The sequence below is a fragment of the Lygodium microphyllum genome, chromosome 27 (assembly GCF_053477565.2).
Source record: "Lygodium microphyllum isolate KBCC chromosome 27, Lygodium_microphyllum_v1.1.10, whole genome shotgun sequence".
In the NCBI taxonomy this organism is placed as follows: Eukaryota; Viridiplantae; Streptophyta; class Polypodiopsida; order Schizaeales; family Lygodiaceae; genus Lygodium; species Lygodium microphyllum.
Genome location: NC_141161.1, coordinates 128,933,919 through 128,955,844, shown reverse-complemented (window position 1 = coordinate 128,955,844; position 21,926 = coordinate 128,933,919). Strand labels below are relative to the sequence as shown.

The 21,926-nt window shown below is 42.4% G+C and overlaps 1 protein-coding gene across 3 annotated transcripts in view; it reads left to right on the top strand.

Annotated features, from left to right (window-relative positions):
• Nucleotides 1–21,072, top strand: part of LOC148012828 (biotin--protein ligase 2-like) — a 207,779-nt gene extending 186,707 nt beyond the window's left edge. For 2 of the 3 annotated variants that reach the window (XM_087668856.1, XM_087668855.1), the window contains 4 exons: nucleotides 9,316–9,361; nucleotides 20,087–20,153; nucleotides 20,231–20,307; nucleotides 20,388–21,072. In XM_087668856.1, the coding sequence (XP_087524982.1) occupies nucleotides 9,316–9,361; nucleotides 20,087–20,153; nucleotides 20,231–20,307; nucleotides 20,388–20,433 (236 nt within the window). In that variant the 3' untranslated portion in view covers nucleotides 20,434–21,072. The remainder of the gene's footprint in view (nucleotides 1–9,315; nucleotides 9,362–20,086; nucleotides 20,154–20,230; nucleotides 20,308–20,387) is intronic. The other variant, XM_087668854.1, reaches the window with a different exon arrangement.
• The last annotated feature ends 854 nt before the right edge of the window (nucleotides 21,073–21,926 follow it).

Here is a 21,926-nt window from a genome sequence, read left to right as displayed (position 1 = left end):
AGCAGTTTCTTCCAGTTCTCGATTCTATTCGAAGGAAGCTAACCTACTGGAGCACGGCTCGCCTCTCACTAGCCGGCTGAGCCCTGGTGGTTAACCACGTCCTCCTAGTGACAGCCTGGTACATGGCCTCGTGTTGGTGCTCCTTATCCTGCGTAGTGCAGCTTCGCCGCCTAGTGCGGAACTTCCTTTGGTCCAAGTCAGACTGCTCCAGGGATTCCCAGGCCAAGGTGGCGTAGACCCAAAGTTTCAGAGTATAGCCCTCTTGGGCAAGCTAGTTGTCCGTGGCCTTACACTGGGAGGGCAAACCTAGAAGGTCCTATTGCAGGAGGGTCTTCAGGATTGTAGACCGAGGCTTCGCTGTGAGTGGAGGCCGTTCCTGAGATGGATCTTCATATCAGCCCAGACCACCTTTCTTACGCAGCTTACTCTGCGTGTGGCAGGGCCTCCGTAAGGCCCTAATCCAGAGCCCCCCAGGCTGCCAGGAGGAGATAGACCATCAGTAGGTGATCAAGAACCCCTAGGCCAAAGATCGAGAAGGGGCACAGATTGGCGAGCGTCCCCACATCCAGTGGGTTGGTTGGGAGGCCAGCCCGGCTCGTACCATCAAGACATGGCGGGAGGTATATAGGATGGCAGACGAGGAGGTGCTGCATCCAGTATCAAGCTGTTAGAAAGAAGTGGAGTTGAGGCGAAGGGAGATAGACGCAGCAATACCTTCGGAGTGGCTTGCTCTCTCGATACAAGTGTCGATAGAGCCCGGGGAGGTATGGGCCGCTAGGTTTTCACCAGCAGGCATCCCTCTACAGGTAGCAGGTAGAGTGGGTGGCGCCCCGCAAGGGACTTTCTTCACCGTTCAGGAAGGGGGGGCATCTGGCCCTTGGTAGAGGACAGTAGGATGAGGGGATAGCTGCCCTTTCATGGAGAAGGATTTGGGTGGTGGGCCTTCAGGGGAAAACATGGCGATTGGACCCTTATGTTTTGTGGAAGGAGCTTAGGGAGTGGTTCCTTAGGATCTGGGACCACTTGATGAGCTGGAGTGGGATCTAGGAGAGTGGCTATGGTCGACCAGTGCAGTCGCCATGAAGCCACCGAGGTTCCTGGAGTACATTGCCAAGATTGGCAGACATGTACTATGCAGGCTGTATGAGGCCGGGATGCTAGACACGATATTCATCATTCAGGCAGGGTCGTGCGCGCAGTGGCTGGTTTGGAGACTCTATCCATCTGCCAAGTACTAGAGCCTACAGCAGAACGCTTTGAGATATGGGAGTTTATAGGGAGTCTTACTAGATGGCATATTTGGAAGGTGCGGTGTCAGGAGACTTTTGGCGGAGAGAGACTTTCAGCACAGGCGACCCTAGCTGAGCTTTGGACCTCCATCATCCACTCCCTCCGTGGCCGTTGGGATCAGGTGTAGGGCGAGTCCAGGGCTCGTAAGGAGCTCCGTGGTCATTTCATGCATACTTGGGGCAACCAGGACCTGTTTTTCATGATGTAGGAAGGCAGCCCCAGATGGCGATACATCCCCCCTCCATGGCTTCTTGCCTCCATCGCCCCAGACCACCCTGAGAGGCTTGTATACATGATGTATTTGGGTTTCTGCATCAGCTCTAGCTAGTCTGTTGAGCATGAGCACTCCGCTGTAATCAATTTCTTTGAGTAATATAATCAGCCACATTTTATCTGCCAAAAAAAAAAGAAGACAGACACCTTAGAGATATGGATGACAATGTGGAATTATAATAGTTGACTTTGGTTGCATCTAGGGAAGATGGAGGAGGTAATGGAGATCCACGACCTGATTATGATCACATAGACACATTAAAACCTTGAGAGGGGGCTACCTAGAGTATATGGATATGCCTAGAAGTCAATGTACATAGGATGCACATGACATCGGGGTGCCGCATGAGGGTTAGGCCAAAATAATCTAGGCTAGGAAGGAGGGAAAGGTAGTTGAATAGGGTACGTGGCCTATAAGAGAGACACCTTAGAGATACAGATGATAGTGTGGAACTATAACGGTTTGCTCTTGATATATCCACAAAGGATGGAGGAGGTGATGGAGAGCCATGGCCTAATTATGATCACATAGACACATTAGAGCCTTAAGCAGGGGCTATCTAGTGTATATGGATATATCTGGGAGTCTTCATAGAGAGGATGCATGTGACATGAAGGCACCACATGAGGGTTAGGAGTAGTAGCAATATTGATTAGACAGGAGTTACACTTTCCACTGAGGGGATCAAGATATGCCATTGGGGAGCCTCAACAAAACAGGAGCGAGAGGGAGATGGAGTAGAGGGGGAGTCACCTTCCACATGCCTATCAAATGATATTACACACTACTCCATGCGAGAAATGCACTAGCTATGGAGAAGAGATTTCGTGCCACTACAATAGCACTATGACTTTTAGAAAGAACAGGCGTAGGACTGTCCAATGGTATATGTAGATGAGTCAACAATCTACGTAGCCATAACATTCCATTATTGCCATGAGCAGTGCCTTGTACTTAGCCTCATAAGGTGAGGGTGTATGAATCTGTAAGCATGTAGATGCATGTCTTCCACCCCAGGAAAAAATAAAGCATGTTACTAAGTACCTTGCAAATATTTGACGATTTGCTTAACCGCTTGCTAATGTATGGCATGTGGGCTGTGCGTATACCTACTCACCTCAAATACTATATATTGAATATCAAGGTGTGTGCTGCAAAGATAAATGAGACAGCTAACAACCCGGCAGTAAATTGCAACATCAAACATCTCTTCACCATCATGCATAGATAGCTTTAAGCTTGGCTCCATAGGAGTGTAAATAGGTTTGTAATCTTGCATGTGAAACCTATGTAAAAGCTTTTCCACATACACTGACAGTGACATGATGATGCCATGCTGATTTTGGGTGAATTGAATCCCCAAATAATAGTGTAGACAGCCCATATTTGATGTAGCAAATGCATGCTTCAATTCAGCTTTGAAATTTGCAATTTTATCCTCTTTAGGTCTAGTGAGCAGCATATCATCCACATAAACAATGATAATTAGCAAATCCCCCCTTCATTCTTAATGTATAGAGTGGACGTAGGTGGCTAAATAAGCATCAATTTTAGAGTACCATGAATGAGGAACCTGTTTGAGACTGTAAAGAGCCCTATGCAGTCTGCAGACCATGTGCTCTTTGCCCTTTACCATACACCTTGGAGATTGTGAAATATAAACATCCTCATGTAGATCCCCATTTAAAAATGCTATCTTTATGTCCAATTGATACTCTTTCCAGCCATAATTTGTAGCCATAGCAATCACATAGCTCATTGTACTCATAAAGGATGTAGGAGCAAAGGTTTCCTCATAATCTGTACCCTTCTTCTATGGATAGCCTTTTGCTACCAACCATGCCTTGTACCTATCGATAGCCTTGTGTTTGAGTTCCAAAACCCATTTTGTGCTGATATAGTTTTTTTACCACGTGGTAAATCCACAAGATCCCATGTAGAGTTAGTGGCAACAGAGTATAACTATTCTTGCATGGTGTGCATCCAATTTACATCTTGCTGAGCTTTGTCCAAGGCAGTAGGCACATCATATGAACACATGCTCATCACAATCATCATCTACTCCCATAATTTCAGCCAAATGGGCCCCCTTGCATCATGTATTGCATGTCTAGTAGCCCTTCTAGTGCATTGAGGTAAGGGAGAATCCATTGTACTCTCTTGGAAAGTGCGTAACAGCCGTCTAGGGACTGTTTAAGCTGCATTTACAGCAGCCCTTTCATGCTATATTGCATTTTTCACTGCATGTAGTAATCCAAGATCAAGTGCCTAGTGTTCGAGAGCATGTGCTGCAGCAACAGCTTTCTGTAATATGTTTGTCAACCCATTTACAGCAGGCATGGACTCTAAAGAAAGTGGGAAAAGACCCTCAAAGACATCACCAATGTCATTTGTGGCTGGCATCTCAAAGTGATCATGTGAAAATGCAGCTTTTTCGGAAAATATAACATCCCGACTGACAAATACTTTCTTCGCGTGTGGATTATACAATTGATAGTTCTCGCTCTCCGAACTTTAGCCAATAAAAATGCATTTTACAACTTTGTTATTGAGCTTTCCATGAAGCTATTTCAGAACATGTGCATAGGCTATACATCCAAATTCGAGAAAGTAATCAACTTTAGGTTTCTTGCCATGCCAAGCTTCAAATAGTGTGATTATCCTTAGTGCTTTGGTGGGTGCATGTTTTAAGACATGATTCACACACTGAAGGCCTTAAAGCCAAAACTTATGTGGCAGCCCCTTGCTTTTTAGCATGTAATGAGTCATTTCTCTAAGTGTCCAATTTTCCCTTTTAACAATACCATTTCATTGAGGTGTCATTCTAATAGTGGCTTGATGCGTAATGCCAATTTCAAGCTCAAAATCATGAGACATGTATTTCCCCTCTCTATCCATGCGAAATGTCTACGCTTTCAAGCTAGTTTTAGCCTCAAGCTTTGCAACAAGATGTTTAAAATGCATAAACACATCAGATTTTGCTTTCAGCCCATATACACGTGTATACCAAGAGTAGTCATTAATAAAGGTGACAAAATAAAGATGACCCCCAAGTGTATATGTCCTTGTGGGACCACAAACATCGGAGTGAATAAGCTACATTTTCCTGACAGCATGCATTGCACGATCCTTCTTGAAAGAAAACTTATGCATTTTTCCCAAAATACATCCCTCACATGCACAGGGAGGTGGGATCTCTATTGGAGGTAATGCATGTACCATTTGACACTGTTGAGGTGTCATCAAATTACCAAAACTCAGATGTCTATAGCAAGGATACCATAGCTCCACATTTTGCATTGCGGATGAAAGAGTACTAATTGCCATAGCATCATGGGATCGTCTATCATACGTATGTAACAAAAAGAGACCCTTATACTGGGTGTCGGATAGCTTGAGTGCATAGTCCATCTCTCTATCTCTAACAATGCATTTGTCATCTTCAAAAGTAAACTAAAAGCAATGTTTATTAAAAGTAGATATAGACAACAAATTCTTTGTAATGCTAGGCACAAACAAAACACCCAAAAGCATGAAATCAGAACCATTTGCACCAGTAATCATGAACGAACCAATGCCACATATATCATAACTACCATTTGCAATAGTAATCATGAACGAGCCAATGCCACATATATCATAACTACTATTGTTTGTACATATAACATGCTTCCCTATAGGGACTGAATTCAAAGATGTGAAGAGACACTTTCTAGAAGTGATATGATTGGACGCCACATTGAAAATACCATGTGTGCTGTGTTTTAGCAGCATTAAATGCTCAATCAGCCATCGAAGAATTAAAACTCTATGTAAGAAATGAAAAGTCATTCTCCACAAAGTTGGTTGAAACATCACCATCAAAAGATTTCGTGGGTGATGTCTTTGGATAGCTAAATTGGAGTCCTTCTTTGACCAATCACTTCTTGCATTTATCAATATAATAAGTAGGTTTTTTGCAATAATGACATTTCCCTTTTCTCTTGGACTTTTTTGTATCTTGGATAACCTTATTTGATGATTGTCCCACATGAGGCTTTTGTTGATTTTTCACATTTTCCTTTTCTTTGCCTTTGTACTTTGAGAGCATAGCCACATCACCTAAATGCAATGCAACATTCTTTCGAGTTTTCCACTTGGAGCAGGAGGTTTTCCAAATGAAAGGGCTTGCCTCCCCGCATCCATCCATCATCCCCCGCCCCCAACACACACACACACACAACCCCTCCCCCAAAATACACCATCAATGAGGTGTGGAATCCAAGGTACGACTTAGCAAGTGAGTTCAGTGTGATGTTTACCAATTCTACATCCTAAATGACCTCATCACCATTGACCAATTGCAAATCTTGTATGTGTGTGAGGTAATCTATCATATTGTCACCCTCATCCATACTCACATTAGCTAGCTCTCTAGGGAGATAAGATATCTTGGCTTCATTACGTACTACAAATATACTCTCGTCCAAGTTTCTTTTGAGGTTCTATAAGATTGAATAAGTGGAATAATAGCCCTTTTCACTCATAAGCAATCAAAGATAGAGCCTTGTATCCTTTGAGTCCCACCTTCGTTGATCCTTGGTAGGAGGGGGATGGAATGCAACAGCAACGATCTGTTCTCTAGCATTATGTTAAGGTGTTTGAGGTGCAAGACCTCCTAGTCGCTGCTGCAGATCACCAATGACATTGTCCCACAAATTCTTCACCAGAAGAAGGTTACACACCATAAAACTCCACAGAGGGTAGTTGGTGCCATTGAGCTTGTCCTCCTAAGTGAGGACACCAAGGATGTTGCTCTGGTCATTATGCCACTAATACGTCAAGCTCCCAATGATGCATAAAAGTGAGCAGCCAAATACTTTACACGGAAGTATAGAACGTATTGTAATGAGTACCAAAAATCCCCATATAAGATTAGAATGCAAGTACCAAACTATCACAATTCTTAGCAAACGTGCCCAAGGTTGCACAAATACAGCACTCAACTAGCAATTTACAGCAATATACTATTGTACTAAACTTGCCTTGAAATGCATGCCCAAAAAGACACTTTACAATAATTTAATGTTGAATCTCCCCAAAATTTTTACTGAAAATCCCCAAATTCAATGCAAGTGACTAACACAACAAGATAATGTTGCTGTAACATCTGTTCCTTGCCTTGGAATGCATGTCAGGTAAAGCTCCAAATTTCTTCGTAAAATTTTAAGGAAATTGAAGAAATTTATAACTTAGAGTTTGAATTTTTGACAAAATGTTGCCCCAAGATGTGTGTTGATAGGAACTAGTAGTTGTAATCCACTAGAGCCTCTAGATCAAAAAGACCCAAATTTGTTGCACACATTTGGAAGAAATTGTACAATGCCAGCTTGCCTAGTGTCGATTTGCATATAGGAAGTTGATTCATTCAAAAGCCCCAAATTTTAGGTGCCTTGGGATGTGCACACAAAGCTCAGGACCTTCCAATTGGATTGCACCAATGGCGGCTAGAGTTAAGCAGGCGGAGATGATCTAGAGAGGTGGAATTGCAACACAAATAGTGGCAGGTAGTGCTGGAAGAGGTCGAGTAGGTGTTGTGCCTAGACAATAGGCGGCAAACTTGGCAGTGGCCTTGAGGCAATGGCATAGGTAGTGGTGCAACACAAGTGGCACGTGTCAAGCACAGGCGGTAGAATAGGTGGCGGCCAAGAGATTGGTGTAGGCATAGGTGGTGTTGGCAATGCAAGTGGCATAGTCGTAGGTGCACCTATAGGATGCAAGCGGTGCAACGTGCAAGAGATTGCATGTAGGAGACACCTGGAGCAGCATAGGGCACAAGAGTAAGTGGCAGCATTGATAGTGTTGCTAGATCCGACAAGCGGAGCAAAGTTGTAGTGGCATGGTGTGGTGGCAATGATGCTTGGTGGCAAATGTTGAGCTCGAGGCAACAACAACAACAAAAACTGAGCTAAGGTGAGTAGCTCACATCTCTCTCTCTTCCTTGCATGTACAAAAGCTAGTGGTAGTAGAACCTCAGTCCTTGGGCAAAGTGGCATTGGTAGACAATGACTGAGTAAAACCCTTGTGTAGAAGCTGCTCGATACCAAATGTGAGAAATGCACCAGCTATGAAGGGGAGAGAAACGAAAGACTATGACAATGAGTGAGTTAAAGCAAGAGAGAAAAGTGTACTTGCTGAATTGAAAGATAGAGTGAAGGTACAACTCTAGTTTAGGTCGTAGGTTGACCTAACCAATCTTCCACCAACTAACTAGAGTTAGGTTAACTTACTCTAGACCCTAGTATCACTACTTTGATGTCTAAAGACACTAGGTGTACACACACTACATTGACACTTTACATGGGCACTGCCTAGAATTGGCAAATTCTAACACTTAAGATTAGGAGGGTCCTCGTGGTAGGAGATTTTAATGCCTGGACACAAAGCAGGCAATGTGACACACATGGCTTCGAGGACTTGAGGTGGCTGTAGGAGATAGATGTGGAGGAAACAGGTACAGGTGAAGTATTAGCTGATACTAGCGGGTATAACACTGAATATGGTTAGTATTTACTAGAGCTAGGGTCATGACACCATCTCATTATTTATAACGGGATGAAGAAGTGACTTGGATCTAGAGCATTCATTTGCTTTTAGCCCATAAGTTCGAGCATAGTGGATTATGTCCTTGGCTCCATCGAGACAATGGAGTTAGCGAGAACCTCCTCCCCCCCTCCCCCCCAAAAAAAAAAAGATTGGAGTAGATCATGCTTGCTTGTGCCTCACCATATTCACCCTTGCATACCTATAGCCTTCAACCACCACCCACATCTAGTCCACCACCTTGGACTTCACACATGAGCTAGGTGATATATACAATCCTCGTGTCTAAATGGACTCACATAGATTGAGCACACTACTGCTCTAGGGACCAGCTAGCCAGTATCGAATTTGTGGCTTACTTTATCTCATAAGGAGTAGGGTGAAGGCCAATCCCTAAGCAAACCAAGGGGCAGATTGGCTTGAAGGCTTGTTGGTCATTTATAACAGCAAGAGACACTTGGATTAGCAGAGGAGATTAGTGAATCTCAGTTGTACTCCATCAATTTTGCAATTGAAGATAAAGAAAAACAATGGGCACTAGTTTTGGGGCCAACAGACTGTCCAATTGTCCAAGATTAAAGTAGTAAAGTGTGCATTTCAATTTATGTGAATTAATTACTACTTGTAATTAGTGTTAAATCAGGTTAGTACCTCCCTATCCTCTCTATCCAAGGAGGAAGGCTGGTTTGAGCTACCCTTACACTATCTCATCAAGGATGCTTGATATACTCCATCCGCCAAAACTAACCAAGTGAACTAGGTATTTGTGTATTACCTAGCCATTTATTGGCCAGTATGTCCATTCCACCATCTTTTTGTTGTATCCCCATATGGACATTGCATTGTATATCACTTTAGCTTCTTTGCATAGTACCCATGTACCGTCCTTTTACTGTACCCCTAAATGGACATTGTATCGTATGTCACTTTGCCTTCTTTGCACAGCACTACTAATATTTCCACTCATGAATAGGTTGAGTGTGTTTTGCACAAGTAGCTACATTCTTGAGACATAGCATGATGGTTGGGTCTTTGTAAAGCTGTGTACATCATGTATAATCAACTTACAGTCGAATCAAGTTCTAAATGTTGTCTTATTTCATAAACAATATTTCAGCAAACTGTTGCTAGGCATGCATTAGACTTCACAGAATTTTTTTCTTACGCAGGTTTTCATCCCTTGGAGTGCAACTATTACAAGAATTGGTTACACAGGTGCAGTCAACACGCAGTGGACTCTTTCTTGTTTTAGAGCTGAGTGAAATTGATTGTCATTTTCTTGTCAAGTATATCAAATGCCACCAAATTGAAACACAAGACATGGCTCCTGAGTACCCTCCACAATCAAAATGCAAAACCCCATATTGAGAAAATTCGGAAAAATGAGTGTCAAGTGTATACACTTACACCTCAACATCTAAAGTGTCTATTGAGGCATAGGTGTCCTTTAAAAACTTACATGATGATGAAATTGTAGCCCTTTACCAAGTGTATATATCAACTGAGAAACGTTTTTTTGTTTTGAAATGTCAAAGATGAAGAATGTGCCATTTTAGTATCCACTCCTCCATGTTATCCATAATTGCAGGGTCTCTTTAGCTTCATTCATTACCACAATGACAGGAATACTCATAAACAATAAAGGAAACAATTATCTCAACTCCTGGCTTAAAGTTAGAACTTTGGCAGACAAAAAGGATGGTGATTGCATGTTATGTAATATGAGCCTTTTTTCTGAAATAGAAATGAACAGGAAAGTTCAAGAGGAGGAAGAAGAGAGAAGGAAAGGAAAAGAGCAAGGAAGTGATGAAGGGGAAACTTTTGAAGATCATACTGATTGTAATTGTGGAGTGAGTGCATTCAACTCTGGTGAAATCATTAGTTGGTTCATCAAATGCATTACAATGCTACTTCATTTGTTCACATGGAAATGGAGGACCAATTAGGGCCAAAGTAGCTTAGTCAGGGACATCAAGCATATGGAGACCTTGGTATTTGGATCCTAGTAGTCAGAGAATAGCATTGTAAAAACTCATTGTCCAAGGACTCTTGCTGGTTTTGTGGAGCCTTGGAGAAACCTTTTTCTGCACAAACTTTAAGGGTGCACTCCCATCGTGGTGACATGGTATGACCATTTCCTAGCATCTTGTCCGGGTCCCATTCCATCCCCATACAGTTCCAAGCTTGTCCCTATGTTAGTGTTACAGGATCAACTCCTGTATAGTGTCAGTACGCACAATTGGTTGGCATTTTGGCAGTTGGTCAGCATTTTGGGCAGTTGGCCAGTGTACAGCAGGGTGGTCAGGTTGCATGCAGCATTTACAATGTTAGTTTATTATTTGGCCCATTTTCACGTCTGACCTCACTGGTAGATTGCTGTATGTATAGTCTGCACTTGTGTGGTTTGCATATTCAGACAGACTGAGAGATTCAGTTGGTTGGTGTGAGGTTCTCTGAGAAAGAAAGAAAGAAAGTTATATTAACGTCTACGAAAGGCCAAGGTGGCCTATGAGACCAAAATGTTACATACAATATGTCTGGGAAACTTTCCAGGTCCCAGTAAAGCTACCATCTAATTCTGCCTTCATTATTCAGTAGTCAGAAATCATGTCTCCCCCTCTCTCTTTCTCTTTGTGTTCCGTTTTCTGAGCAGCTAGTGCATTGACTTTGCAGAGCAAGGTATCAAAGTAGCTGTGGGATGCTGCAGAGGAAGGCAGATTTGATGGAGTTTCAGCATGAGAAAGGAGCAGCAGTTCAACATTGGAGTGCAGACAGGAGGGCTGTGCAACAGTTGACTGCTGGAGTGGGCTGGAGATTGCGGGTTTGGGGGAGAAGTGCTATGTTCTTAGCCATAAGGGTGGCCTAGACCTGTGCCAGGAGGATAATCCTGGACTGATTTTTCTTGAAGAAATTGGCAGGAAGGGTGCTGAAGAATCTGTGTTTTCAGCAGACGAAAGCAGATTTTGAGTCTTTATTGGTGGGCCGGAGATTGCGGGTTTGGGGGAGAAGTGCTACATTCTTAGACCATGAGGGTGGCCTGGACCTGTGCCAGGAGGATAATCCTGGATCTATTTTTCTTGAAGAAATTGGCAGAGGGGTGCTGAAGAATCTGTGTTTTCAGCAGATGAGGGCAGATTTTGAGCCTTTATTGCCTTTGGTGGAGTGGAAGACCTAGTGATTGAGTGGAGGAAGACTCAGCTGGCTGCATTTTCATTGCTACAGGGGGCTACACACGAAGTGTGGCAATTTACAAGCAAGAGAAGGGTGTCTACCGCAATGGAATGGATTTCTAGGGGCCTAATGGACTGTGAGGCCTCTTCCTACCTGCAGTTCCTCAGGATCAGAAGGTAGATGGGGACAATTTCGGCATTTATAAGGTGATGATGGAGGCCATCCAAGAGTCTCATAATCTGGGGGAGATGGTAATTGAGAGGATTGGCCGCTCGATGGTCAATGATCCCAACTCTCTTTTTACATCCAGGAAAACTAATTCAGGGAAGACCTAGGCACATTGGGATAGATTGAATGCTTGCATCCATTCTTTCATGTTTCTCTTATGCAGTGGCAATCATCGCTCATGTGAAGCATATGACAAGTGCCAGACAGATATGACTACATTGAAGCCGTTAAACACCAGGATGATGCCGATAAAATTTATGTCTCAACTTGAACAAGTCTACATCCATGAAAGATCACATCAAGAAGCTGCAACAGGAGTTTCTTCAGGTGGAGAAGGCGATCTCCTATGAATGTATGGCAGTGAATCTTCTTACACAGCTACCCTATGGATTTTACTCCAATTTGATCACCTCTGGTAGGGTTGATTTGCATGCGAAGAGTTTGTATAGATGGTGTTGGATCAAGCAGACCAACTCAAGCCATATTTCCCCCCAAGGGAAACTTGGAGGCTTTGATAGTTTTTAAAAAATATATTTCAAAGAAGAAGGGCAAGGAGGAGAATAAGGATGAGAAATCCAAGAAGAGGAAGGATTCCATGTTCCACAAATGAGACAGGTCATTTCAAGAAGGATTGCATGGATAAAGACAAGAAGCAGCCATCCAAGAAGGATTCTGAGTCAGTAGGAGCAACGACTACTCTACCATCACTTGCATTTCTACGTCTGGAGTTTTCGGAGTCATCATCCTCCAAGGATGTGGTGGTTGATGGTTCTGTTGTCTTGAGAATGGGTCATGGATACTAGTGCTTCCTACCACATGACTCCCTTAAAGGATGGGATTTTGCAATCATGTTCAATGCAAGGCAACGTCTTCTTGGCACAATTCCTCAGTACTTGTTTGTGGCATAGGAGATGGACATGGTGATGCCTTCACATTGGAGGTGCTTTATGTTTTGGGTCTTGGTTTCCACTCATTGTTGGTGAGCAAAGATACAAGGAGCATGGCATTTACAAGTTGAAGAACGTAGTGACTATTTTCCATTATCTCTGAGTGTTAGATTGAGTTGTGGCATGCTAGGTTTCAACATCACTGGTTTGGTCACCTTAACCGTGAGTATCTTTGGAAGGTGGCTCATGACAAGATGGTTCACAGTTTACCAAAGGTTGGGGTGAGTCTGACACATCAAAGGGAAGTTGCAACATGATTCCATCTTCATAAGGTGACTTGAAAGGTCAAAGTTCCATTGGAGTTGGTACACAAAGATTTGTGTGGGCTATTTTGAAGGGTCAAAGGTTCCATTGGAGCTAGTGCACACAGATTTGTGTGGGCCCATGCAATAGGAGTCCCTAACAAGGAACAAAGAAATGCCATTCTGGGGTACTATGGATTCAACCTGCACACGAGACATGACACAAGCTATATCCGCGAACACACGTGAAATAGATATTGGACTCAATTCCCATCCATAGAGCCAAAAGGGATCACTTCCAAACTTGGGGACTTGCAATATAGCATGTCATGACCACATCCCAAGAGCTAGCATCCCATACCAACAACCACATGATTCCAGTATATGGATGTGTTGACCTATGGGCTAAGAGTCAATGAGTGGTGATTAGTGGCAATCACGCAATAATGTGTACAGTAGGGCCTTCAATTGAGCTAATCTTAAAGTGCCTTTAGTGCATTCACACTTGGTCACTTCATAACCACTCTGACCAATGCTACTAGCATCCGTCTAGATGTCCAAGGATGTAACACTTGCCTCCTCATGAATCATTGCCATACTCTTCCACTTGAACGAAATATTGGAGATAAACGGTTTGACGGGATTGTTTAGTCCTATGGTCAAGAACCAATTCGTGTTCGAGTGAAACATGACAAGCAATGTCCTTCAGCTGCGGGACTTTGTCAATTGGAATAATCAGTTCACCTTGCCTTATTCTTTCAAATGACTTACTTGAGAGACTAGGTGAACTCCAATCACTAGAGGTAAATCAAGCTTGTAGAATATGCTACTTATCTCTTTGGTAATCTGAAAATAACCACAATACCTTGAAGATAACTTATAGCACTTGTTAGTAGTTATCTATTCAGATTCCTTAGGGACTCTAAGATAAACCCACATGCCCTCTTGGAGGTCTTGAGGAGTATGCTTTTGATTAGCATAAAACATAGTATGATTCTAGGTTGTTTTAATGCTTTCTCTCACACTCATCAACATCTTTTACATATCATGTAGAACATCGACTATGGATTGCATTTTCATTTCCTTGAACTCAACAACAATTGATGGTTTCAATTGTAACCGTACGTCAATATAATGGACTAAATCTAGTAGCCAAATACTTAGCATTATTACAAGCAAACTCAATTTGAGGAAGATAACACTTTCAATTAGAATGTCTAGGAGAGATATATGCGCGCAGTATATTCTCCATGGTTTGATTTGTTCTCTTGCTCTTTCCATTGGTTTCTGGATGCTTTGAGGAACTCATAGACAATGGAGTTTCCAATTCTTAAAAGACTATTTGCAAACATGGCCAATGAACTTAGGATCTCAATCATTGAATATTTTATCAAGCAAACCATAAAGTCTATAAAGGTGCTTGAGAAAGAGTCTAGCTACCTCATGGGCTTTAACGGTCTTCTTTGTTAGAATGAATCAAGCCATTTTTGTTAATTGGTTTACTATGACTCAAATTGCATTAGAACCTAGATTTGTACAAGCTAACCCTACTACGAAATCCATAGAAATGCTACTCCATTTCTTATTGGACGTTTTTTAAGGATATAACATCCCCACTTTTTTGTATTGTTTAACTTTATTAAGATGACACTATAGGCACTCATGTACATAAGACTCAACCAAAGCCTCCATGTGAGGCCAATAAAAGTAGTGAGTAATCAAGGCCAAAGTTTAGTGTATATCAGAATGTCCAACACTTGGTGTGGCATGATCCTCATACAAAATCTTTTTGCAGATATCTTCATTACCAGGCACTCACATTTTGCCTTGTTTAATCAATAACTCATTACGAATGGGATACTTTGACAACATCTTTCTCTTAGTAGCTATAGTTTTCGAGTGTCCAAATTGCCAAAGCTTTGTGAGCTACTAGGTGCCTTATGGACTATTGCCACACAAGGAAAACAACTATTCACTTTTTGAGTTATTTCTTGGAAGGTAGTGGGAGCATTTGTTAATCCAAAAAGTAGGATGAAAATTTGATAGTGTCAATACAGCATGTGAAGCAAGCTTCGAGACATTCTCAAGAGCTATCCATATCTAATGGTATCTTGATCTAAGATCGATCTTGATAAAGTAACTTGCACCATAGAGTTGATCTAAAAGATTATCCATTTGAGGCAATAGATATTCATTCTTGATGGTCACTTTATTGAGACCCTTATAATCTACAGAGATGCGCATCGTGCCATCCTTTTTTTTTGCGAGGACAAGCATGTCCCATAGAGGCTTACTAGTTCAATATAGCCCTTTACTAGGTAATCATGAGGTTGCCCAGCTATCTTGTCCTCCTCTTTTGGCCTTTTCTAATAGTTAAAAAATATGGCTAATTATATTACTAAGAAGAATTCTAGAACGAAGTACATGTGTTTAATATTCTAGTTGGATTTGACTCAAAGTCTCAAAACAATGATACATACGAGCCTCTCAAGGTGGTCTGGGGGCCATGGGGAAGAGAAGCCATAGGAGAGCATACTACCACTTGGGACTACCGGTCTACATTATGAAAAAAAGGTTGTGGCCACCCTAGGTGAGCAAAAAATGATGTTAGAGCTCCAAACAGGCTTAGGAATCACCTTCCACTTGGTCCGTGCAGCTACAGAGGAAATGAATGATAAATGTCTAAACCTCTACCAAGTTTGCACATATGGAGAGACACTCAGTACCTAAAATCAATTGACAGCGTGCCTTCTAGATATGCCACCCTATGAGACTCCCAATTATCTACCACACTTGTAAGCACAATGTTGTGGGCTTCCATACCTAGCGAATGGGCAATGCCTAACAACCTACCTTGATGATGAAGATCATGTTATGAACCTTGGCCTTGTACAATAGGTGGCGGCCTTGGCTAATTGCATGTCAATTGAAGACCTCCGAACATATGCACCCTAGGCTAGGCCCCACCTAGCAGATGATATGACAAACCCATATCCGTACCAACTTGGCTACTTGGCATGACCAAAGGTAACGAGTTCCTAGCTACTAAGCCCCCATGAGCGAGAAGCTAGATAAAGTAGGGAACCCTCCATAACCTCCAACTATCCCACAGATGGGGCTAGAAAGTTTGGTGGAAAGCATTCATCATGATGTGCTCAGCCCAATGCTTGCTAAGTGAGGGCATCTAATCCATCTCCTTCTGCATTTCAATATGTTTGCCGATCCTAATTGCATAGGCTAAGAAGTGCCACGACTTTTGGCTATTGTTGTAAATGGTCATTGCAACTCTTTAGGGTTCCACTCTAGCTCATTTGGAGGCCAACTCTTCTACATGTAGAGATATCACTCAAAACTCAATCTAGGCTATGTACGGGTTTAGCTCCGAGGTCTTCCCTTGGAGGCTGATAATGTGGGTCCTCCTCCAAGGGATGGCTAACCAATCATTGTCCAATTGACCTTTGTAAATGACTAGCTGATCACTAGCTTGAATTGCAAAGAAAATATTGTTGGGAACACCACCCTCTGTGCTTGTCATTTGTAGGGGACGCCCAATGGTGATAACTTAGCAGTCCACATTTCTCCAAACTGCACACGCTCTTTGATGTGAGGATCTCGCCATTCCTATGGGATCTTTGCATCAATCTCCTCTTCCTAGCCTCAACTCCGTTAACATCTTGCCACCTATTGTAGAACCTCCTGATCTGCCATCTTGTAAGCATCTTGCCACACCTTAATAGTGCAAGTAGAGTCGGCCTCTTTAAGCCAGCCCACTAGGTGCGAGTGTGCTCTCCAATCTATAACTTGTCACAATCTTGGATCTGAGGGTTCTAGACCACAAGCTAACGGTCAATCTCCTTTTGATAGATTGGGGGTGTGTGTGAGGGCCTTGTCAAGTATTGGGATGAATTGCTAGGTTGGAGTAATACGGAATCCCACATGGGCCCCAAGGTATTGGATTGTTAGACTTGTGCTCACCCCATCTTAAACCCAAGTGGATGCCCCACTCAGTGTTGGAATCTCGGTTTGTAAGAAGACAACCAACTTTCCTTGGTTGATTTTGCACATATAGTCATGCAGAACACTTCTAGTGCCAGTCTCACTCTCTCCAACATCACTTCATCATCCTTGAGATAGTGGGCCATGCCAGCAACATTCTCTAGTGCATGTCTCACTCTCTCCAACATCACAACATAGAGGCCCATGTCATCAATGTGCCAATCTCCTCCCAAAGTGGAGCTTGAGGCCCTACAAGCCACTCACTCTTGAGTGAAGTAGGACACCACCTCCGCAAATAGGCTAGAGGGCAGCCTTGATAGACGGCTCTCTCTAGCTGAAACTCAGCCCCCTCCACCCTCTAATGAGCACTCTATTGGTGGTTAACCTATATAGTGTAGGCACACCTTTGATCCACTCCTGAAGAAAACCAAGCCGTGGCGTAGTGCCTTCTAGGAAATCCCAATCCACCCTATCGTAAGACTTCTCAAAGTCCAAAAGGAGCATGACCATCTGTTAGCTGCTATTCTATGTCCACTCTATGGCCTCCAAGAATGTGTGAACATCATTTAGGATGCTCCTATCTTGGGCAAAGCTTGTCTATGTGTCATGAATGATGTATGGGAGGATGGGGTGTAGTATATTGCCAATCATCTTGGCCAGTGCCCTGTAGGCCATTGATAACAAGGTGATCGATCCCCATTGGGATAGCTAGACTAAGTGGTCTCCCCCTTTGGGAAGGAGTCTAACTAGACCTGCTAACAAGCTGCTGGGCATTTGACTAGAGCTAAAGATCTTTTTTTTTTTAAATTCTCAAGAAAAGAGAACTCTATTCATAGGAATTCTGAAGATCTTGTGAAATGTTGATAGCAAGGGGTCTTTCACCACCTCCCAGTATGCTGAGAAGAAGGCCCTAGATAGCTTGGCATCCTCTCCAAGGTATTTCTACCCATCCTATGTGGAAAGCCTGGGCTAGCTCCTTCTTAGTGAAGGAAGAGGAGACACCATCCCATCTCCCTTGTGACAAGGGATGGGATGCAGCTCCAAACTTGTTGTTTGTATCACATCACTCAAGCTCAGATTGCCTCTCGTGTAAAAGGTTTCCTGTAGAAGACCATGGCAAGCTCCATCACCTCCTTCGAGCAGGAACAGACACTCCCATACTGATCATGGAGGCTGTGGATTTAGTCTCCTAAGGTGCGTGGTTGGTGCATCTCAACTCTATGCACATTGTGTCTCCCTTTTGCACCCAAAAAAATAGGTGAGGTGTGGAAGAACTTTGAACTCCTATCACGGGGAGGTGTATTTCTAATGCTTAGTTTTGGCATTATTAAGTTGTGCACATGTGAAGTAAGTCATGGTGATGGCCTAAGTACCCAAAGTGAGCACATTTGCAAAAGTTGTGTAAAGCTATGTTGGGAAGGTACTTGTGGGTGTGTAGTGTTAGTTTGGGTCTAGGCCATTAATTGGGCCATTAGAATTTCTTGTGGTGACATTTGGGACTAGGCATTAATTAATTAATGAATGCTAGTCATCCACCAATTAATGTTTGGGACAACTAAATGTTCCATGGGTGCTAGCACATTAAAATGTGAATGGGCACCAACCAATTATTGGGTAGGGATAAATGAATATTGATCTAAATGTTAATATTAATTAATGGTCAAAATTACATGTAGAAGGCTGTCAAGTGGCAAAGTTTCCCATGCAAGGCTGAGAAAGGGCTGTCGGGGTTGGTTGAGGTTGATTCCAACCATTGTGTAGGTTGTGCAGTTTGAGAGAGTCAGGAGTATTGTTGTAGCAGGTTGCTAGCTGATCCAGGTCATTTCCAGCCACCAGAGAAGGTATCTACAGCAGACAATAGCATGCAGAGGGTGCACAACTGTTGATGACATCATTCTGGGTTGGGTGACATCATTTTCTGCCCTGTTGGCACTAGGTGACAACTTTCAGGCTGATCCTGGGGGGTGGCCGCAGATCTAGACCATTTCCTGACAGAAATCTGTAATCTCTCCCCACAGCCTTCTCTCTCATCAACAATCAATCCCTCAGCAAATCTTTGGCATTTCCAGCTTTGGGTGAAGACCAATCAAAGAAATCCTACTGAAGCCATAATTTACAGCAACAATTATGGTTTCTCAGCCACCTTAGGATCGGTGCCGAAGTACTGAAGACCCCATACTTGTGTAGCAACTGAAGACAGAATTGGCAGTTGAACTGAGGGGCGAGTCCATTCTCCATTTATTGTGGCCTACATGCAAGAGATTGAAGACCTAATTGTGCCTGGATTGAAGCCTAATTAAGGGGCGAATTGAATCCCAGAGCTGTTGGTCATTCATGACAGCTATTTTATTGAAGATTGGAGTAGATCAGTCCATATCTAAGTATACTTGAAACTTTGGCAATATAAACTCTCATTCTTCTTTACGGACTCTTATAGCTCTGACCTTGTTTTCCAATGGTAGCCCTGCACCTTGCCTTGATGAAGACAGCCATTTTGTGCTCATACAATCATGGTAAGGTGAACAGATGGAGTGAAGCAGTTTGATCACCCCTCAGCCTTTTGACAGCCTCTTCACTATTGATACATGGTGGCTTGATTGACTGGCTATAGCCACAGTTGCAACTAAACTCACTGGCTCTTTATGACGTGGCATCCCCTTCTTCTCTCAGCCTTCACAGATCATTTAGATCCCTGTTGATTGTAATTGGCTGCTGCCATTTTGCTCTATGACCTGCTACATGACATCCATATGTCTACCTTCTTGATTTTCCTTTGGTGTAAGAAGAGCATATCCATGTGGCCTGCATGCACTTAAACTCCCTCTTACTCCCTTAGAACTTATGAACAGGACCTTAATCCCAAGTCTTTTATTCCTAAATCCCCCTCACGTATTCAATACCTTGCTTGGGTGATAACTTTGCAAGTCAACCAGATATCTAAAGTCACTCTCTACAGCATACTGACCAAAGGTTGATGGATTTCACCCACCACCGGGACATTACCATCTCACATATGCTGAACTTGTAGCCTCACAGAACAATGCGTCAGTTGCTGTATTAGGCATGTCTTTGAGATTACTTGGATGTACGGGTGGAGCAACTCACCTTCTCTGCATGACACAAGTAGCATTCATATATTATGTCATGACACAAGTACCGCTCCTCTTCTGTCATGGATGGCCGTTGTATTTTGGAGGTTGGTGATCTAGTTCTTGTTTAACATGAATCGTGTGCATGGAAGGCCTCTATGTGGAGTGTTTCTAAACCATTTAAATGTTTTTATCGCCAATACACTTTATTTGATGCTCTCATACTTCGACATATTGTTCTAAGATTGGTTGGTGCTCAATAAACAGTGGACAGTCTGTTGTGTTGGAAGAGAAACAAGAAAGCATCACCAGACAGGTCCCTCTGGTTATTCAAGTAAGGGTACAAAGTATATCCGCATTATTTTGCAAACGTACTAATGTATGCTTGCTAACGCTGAATTTCGGATGCAGGGTCTGAGTCCATCTGGGTTCCTGCTTGCCGTCGATGATCGACTGGAGAAGTACGAATTGCATCCAGATGGGAACAGGTAACACAATTTGGATGAATCCATGTATGCAATTGGAACTGTTATCAATCCATTTATTTGGGTTGTTTGTACCATGGCAGTTTTGATTTCTTTAAAGGTCTATTGAGAAGGAAGCTGGATTCGTGAGTGGGGATAGAGATATACGTTCCGTCTTTAGATGCTCTAGAAGACAACACATCCCAACCGACGCCATGATCAAGTTCAACACAGAGGATCGCATATCCAGTCAGTATAAGCATTAGGCACCTTACCAATGCAGCGAATTACATTACGTTTGGCACCCAAGTAGACGAGAGTGCCTAAAGCTTTTAAGGTGACGACGAGGGAAAGGATCCTCATCCAGGTCTGTGTCTATGACTGTAAGTTTTTTTTTACTAAAAGACAGCGATATGTAAGGCAAAGAGGCAGATAGTTGGAAAAATAGTCCCAAGCTACTGACAGCATTAGAAGAACCTTCTCAACTGCTTTTCAAAGGCGTTTTTCTCTTTTTTTCCCATTTTTTGTGTCACAATTTAAATGCTACATGGTTCGAGTGTAGAGATGTACCCTTTTCTGTTTTGCATGATTAGTGTACACTAGGCTAGATGAAACATGTATAGTGTAGCTTCCCATCCACGCATTATATTCTTCAAATTATTAAACACTAAGCACATGTGCACGTACACATACAAACACATGTCAAATTGTTGATCACATTAAGCATGCATTGTGCACATGTGCACATGTACACAGGTGCATGTGCACGAGCACATGCAAGTGCACACAACACAAAAAATGGCAAATCTAGCTCACTTTTGTTGTAGCATGCACCATGGGGATACGTGTGCACGCATGCACGCGCATGTATGCATGTATTGAAGGAGAAAATGAAATGAAATGATACATTAACATTTGCAAAAAGGCCAAAATGACATATGAGACCATGAGTTACAGTCATCCATATTATTGTAAAATTGTTTGGAAATAGTAAATGAAAATGTAATAAATAGCACAAAAAGACAAAGCTATAAGTACGGGAAACTTTAGTTAGCAAATAAAAGAGTTTTAGCTAATGCAATGTCATGGAAAGAGAAAGAGAGAGTGTGTGTGTGTTATATTAACCTTAAAAGGCATATAAAACAAAGAGACATACATCAAAGTTCTTAGTACAATTCACTTTGGGGAGCTATTAACACCAAGAAAAATCCACGTTAAGGCATTATTAGCATAAAAAATAAAACCAACTATTAAACCTATTAACACATCATGGCCTAAAAGTAACTTATTGCTTAGGATTTTTTAGCTTCTCTATGATGACTTTGCGTGCACTCTGACAAACCCAAGTCCCTTAGGGAAGAGCTCAGTTACAATCAACCTGAGAGTGAGGAGAAGTAATTCTCACTTTCATAAGATCATACAAAGATGTACAAACACACATGCATTATCTATTATGCAATGATAAGAATTGATTTCTTTATAGAATGAGAGAAGAAAGAGGGGAAATCAGCCCTAATTTTTTCCAAAAGTAACTTACTACTTAGGATTTCTTAAAAAGTAACTTCGTGCCTAGTATGGTTCCCTTGAAACATTTTGCTTGCTTTAATACTTTAGCTTTATCTTCTATGTATCTAAACTTTAAT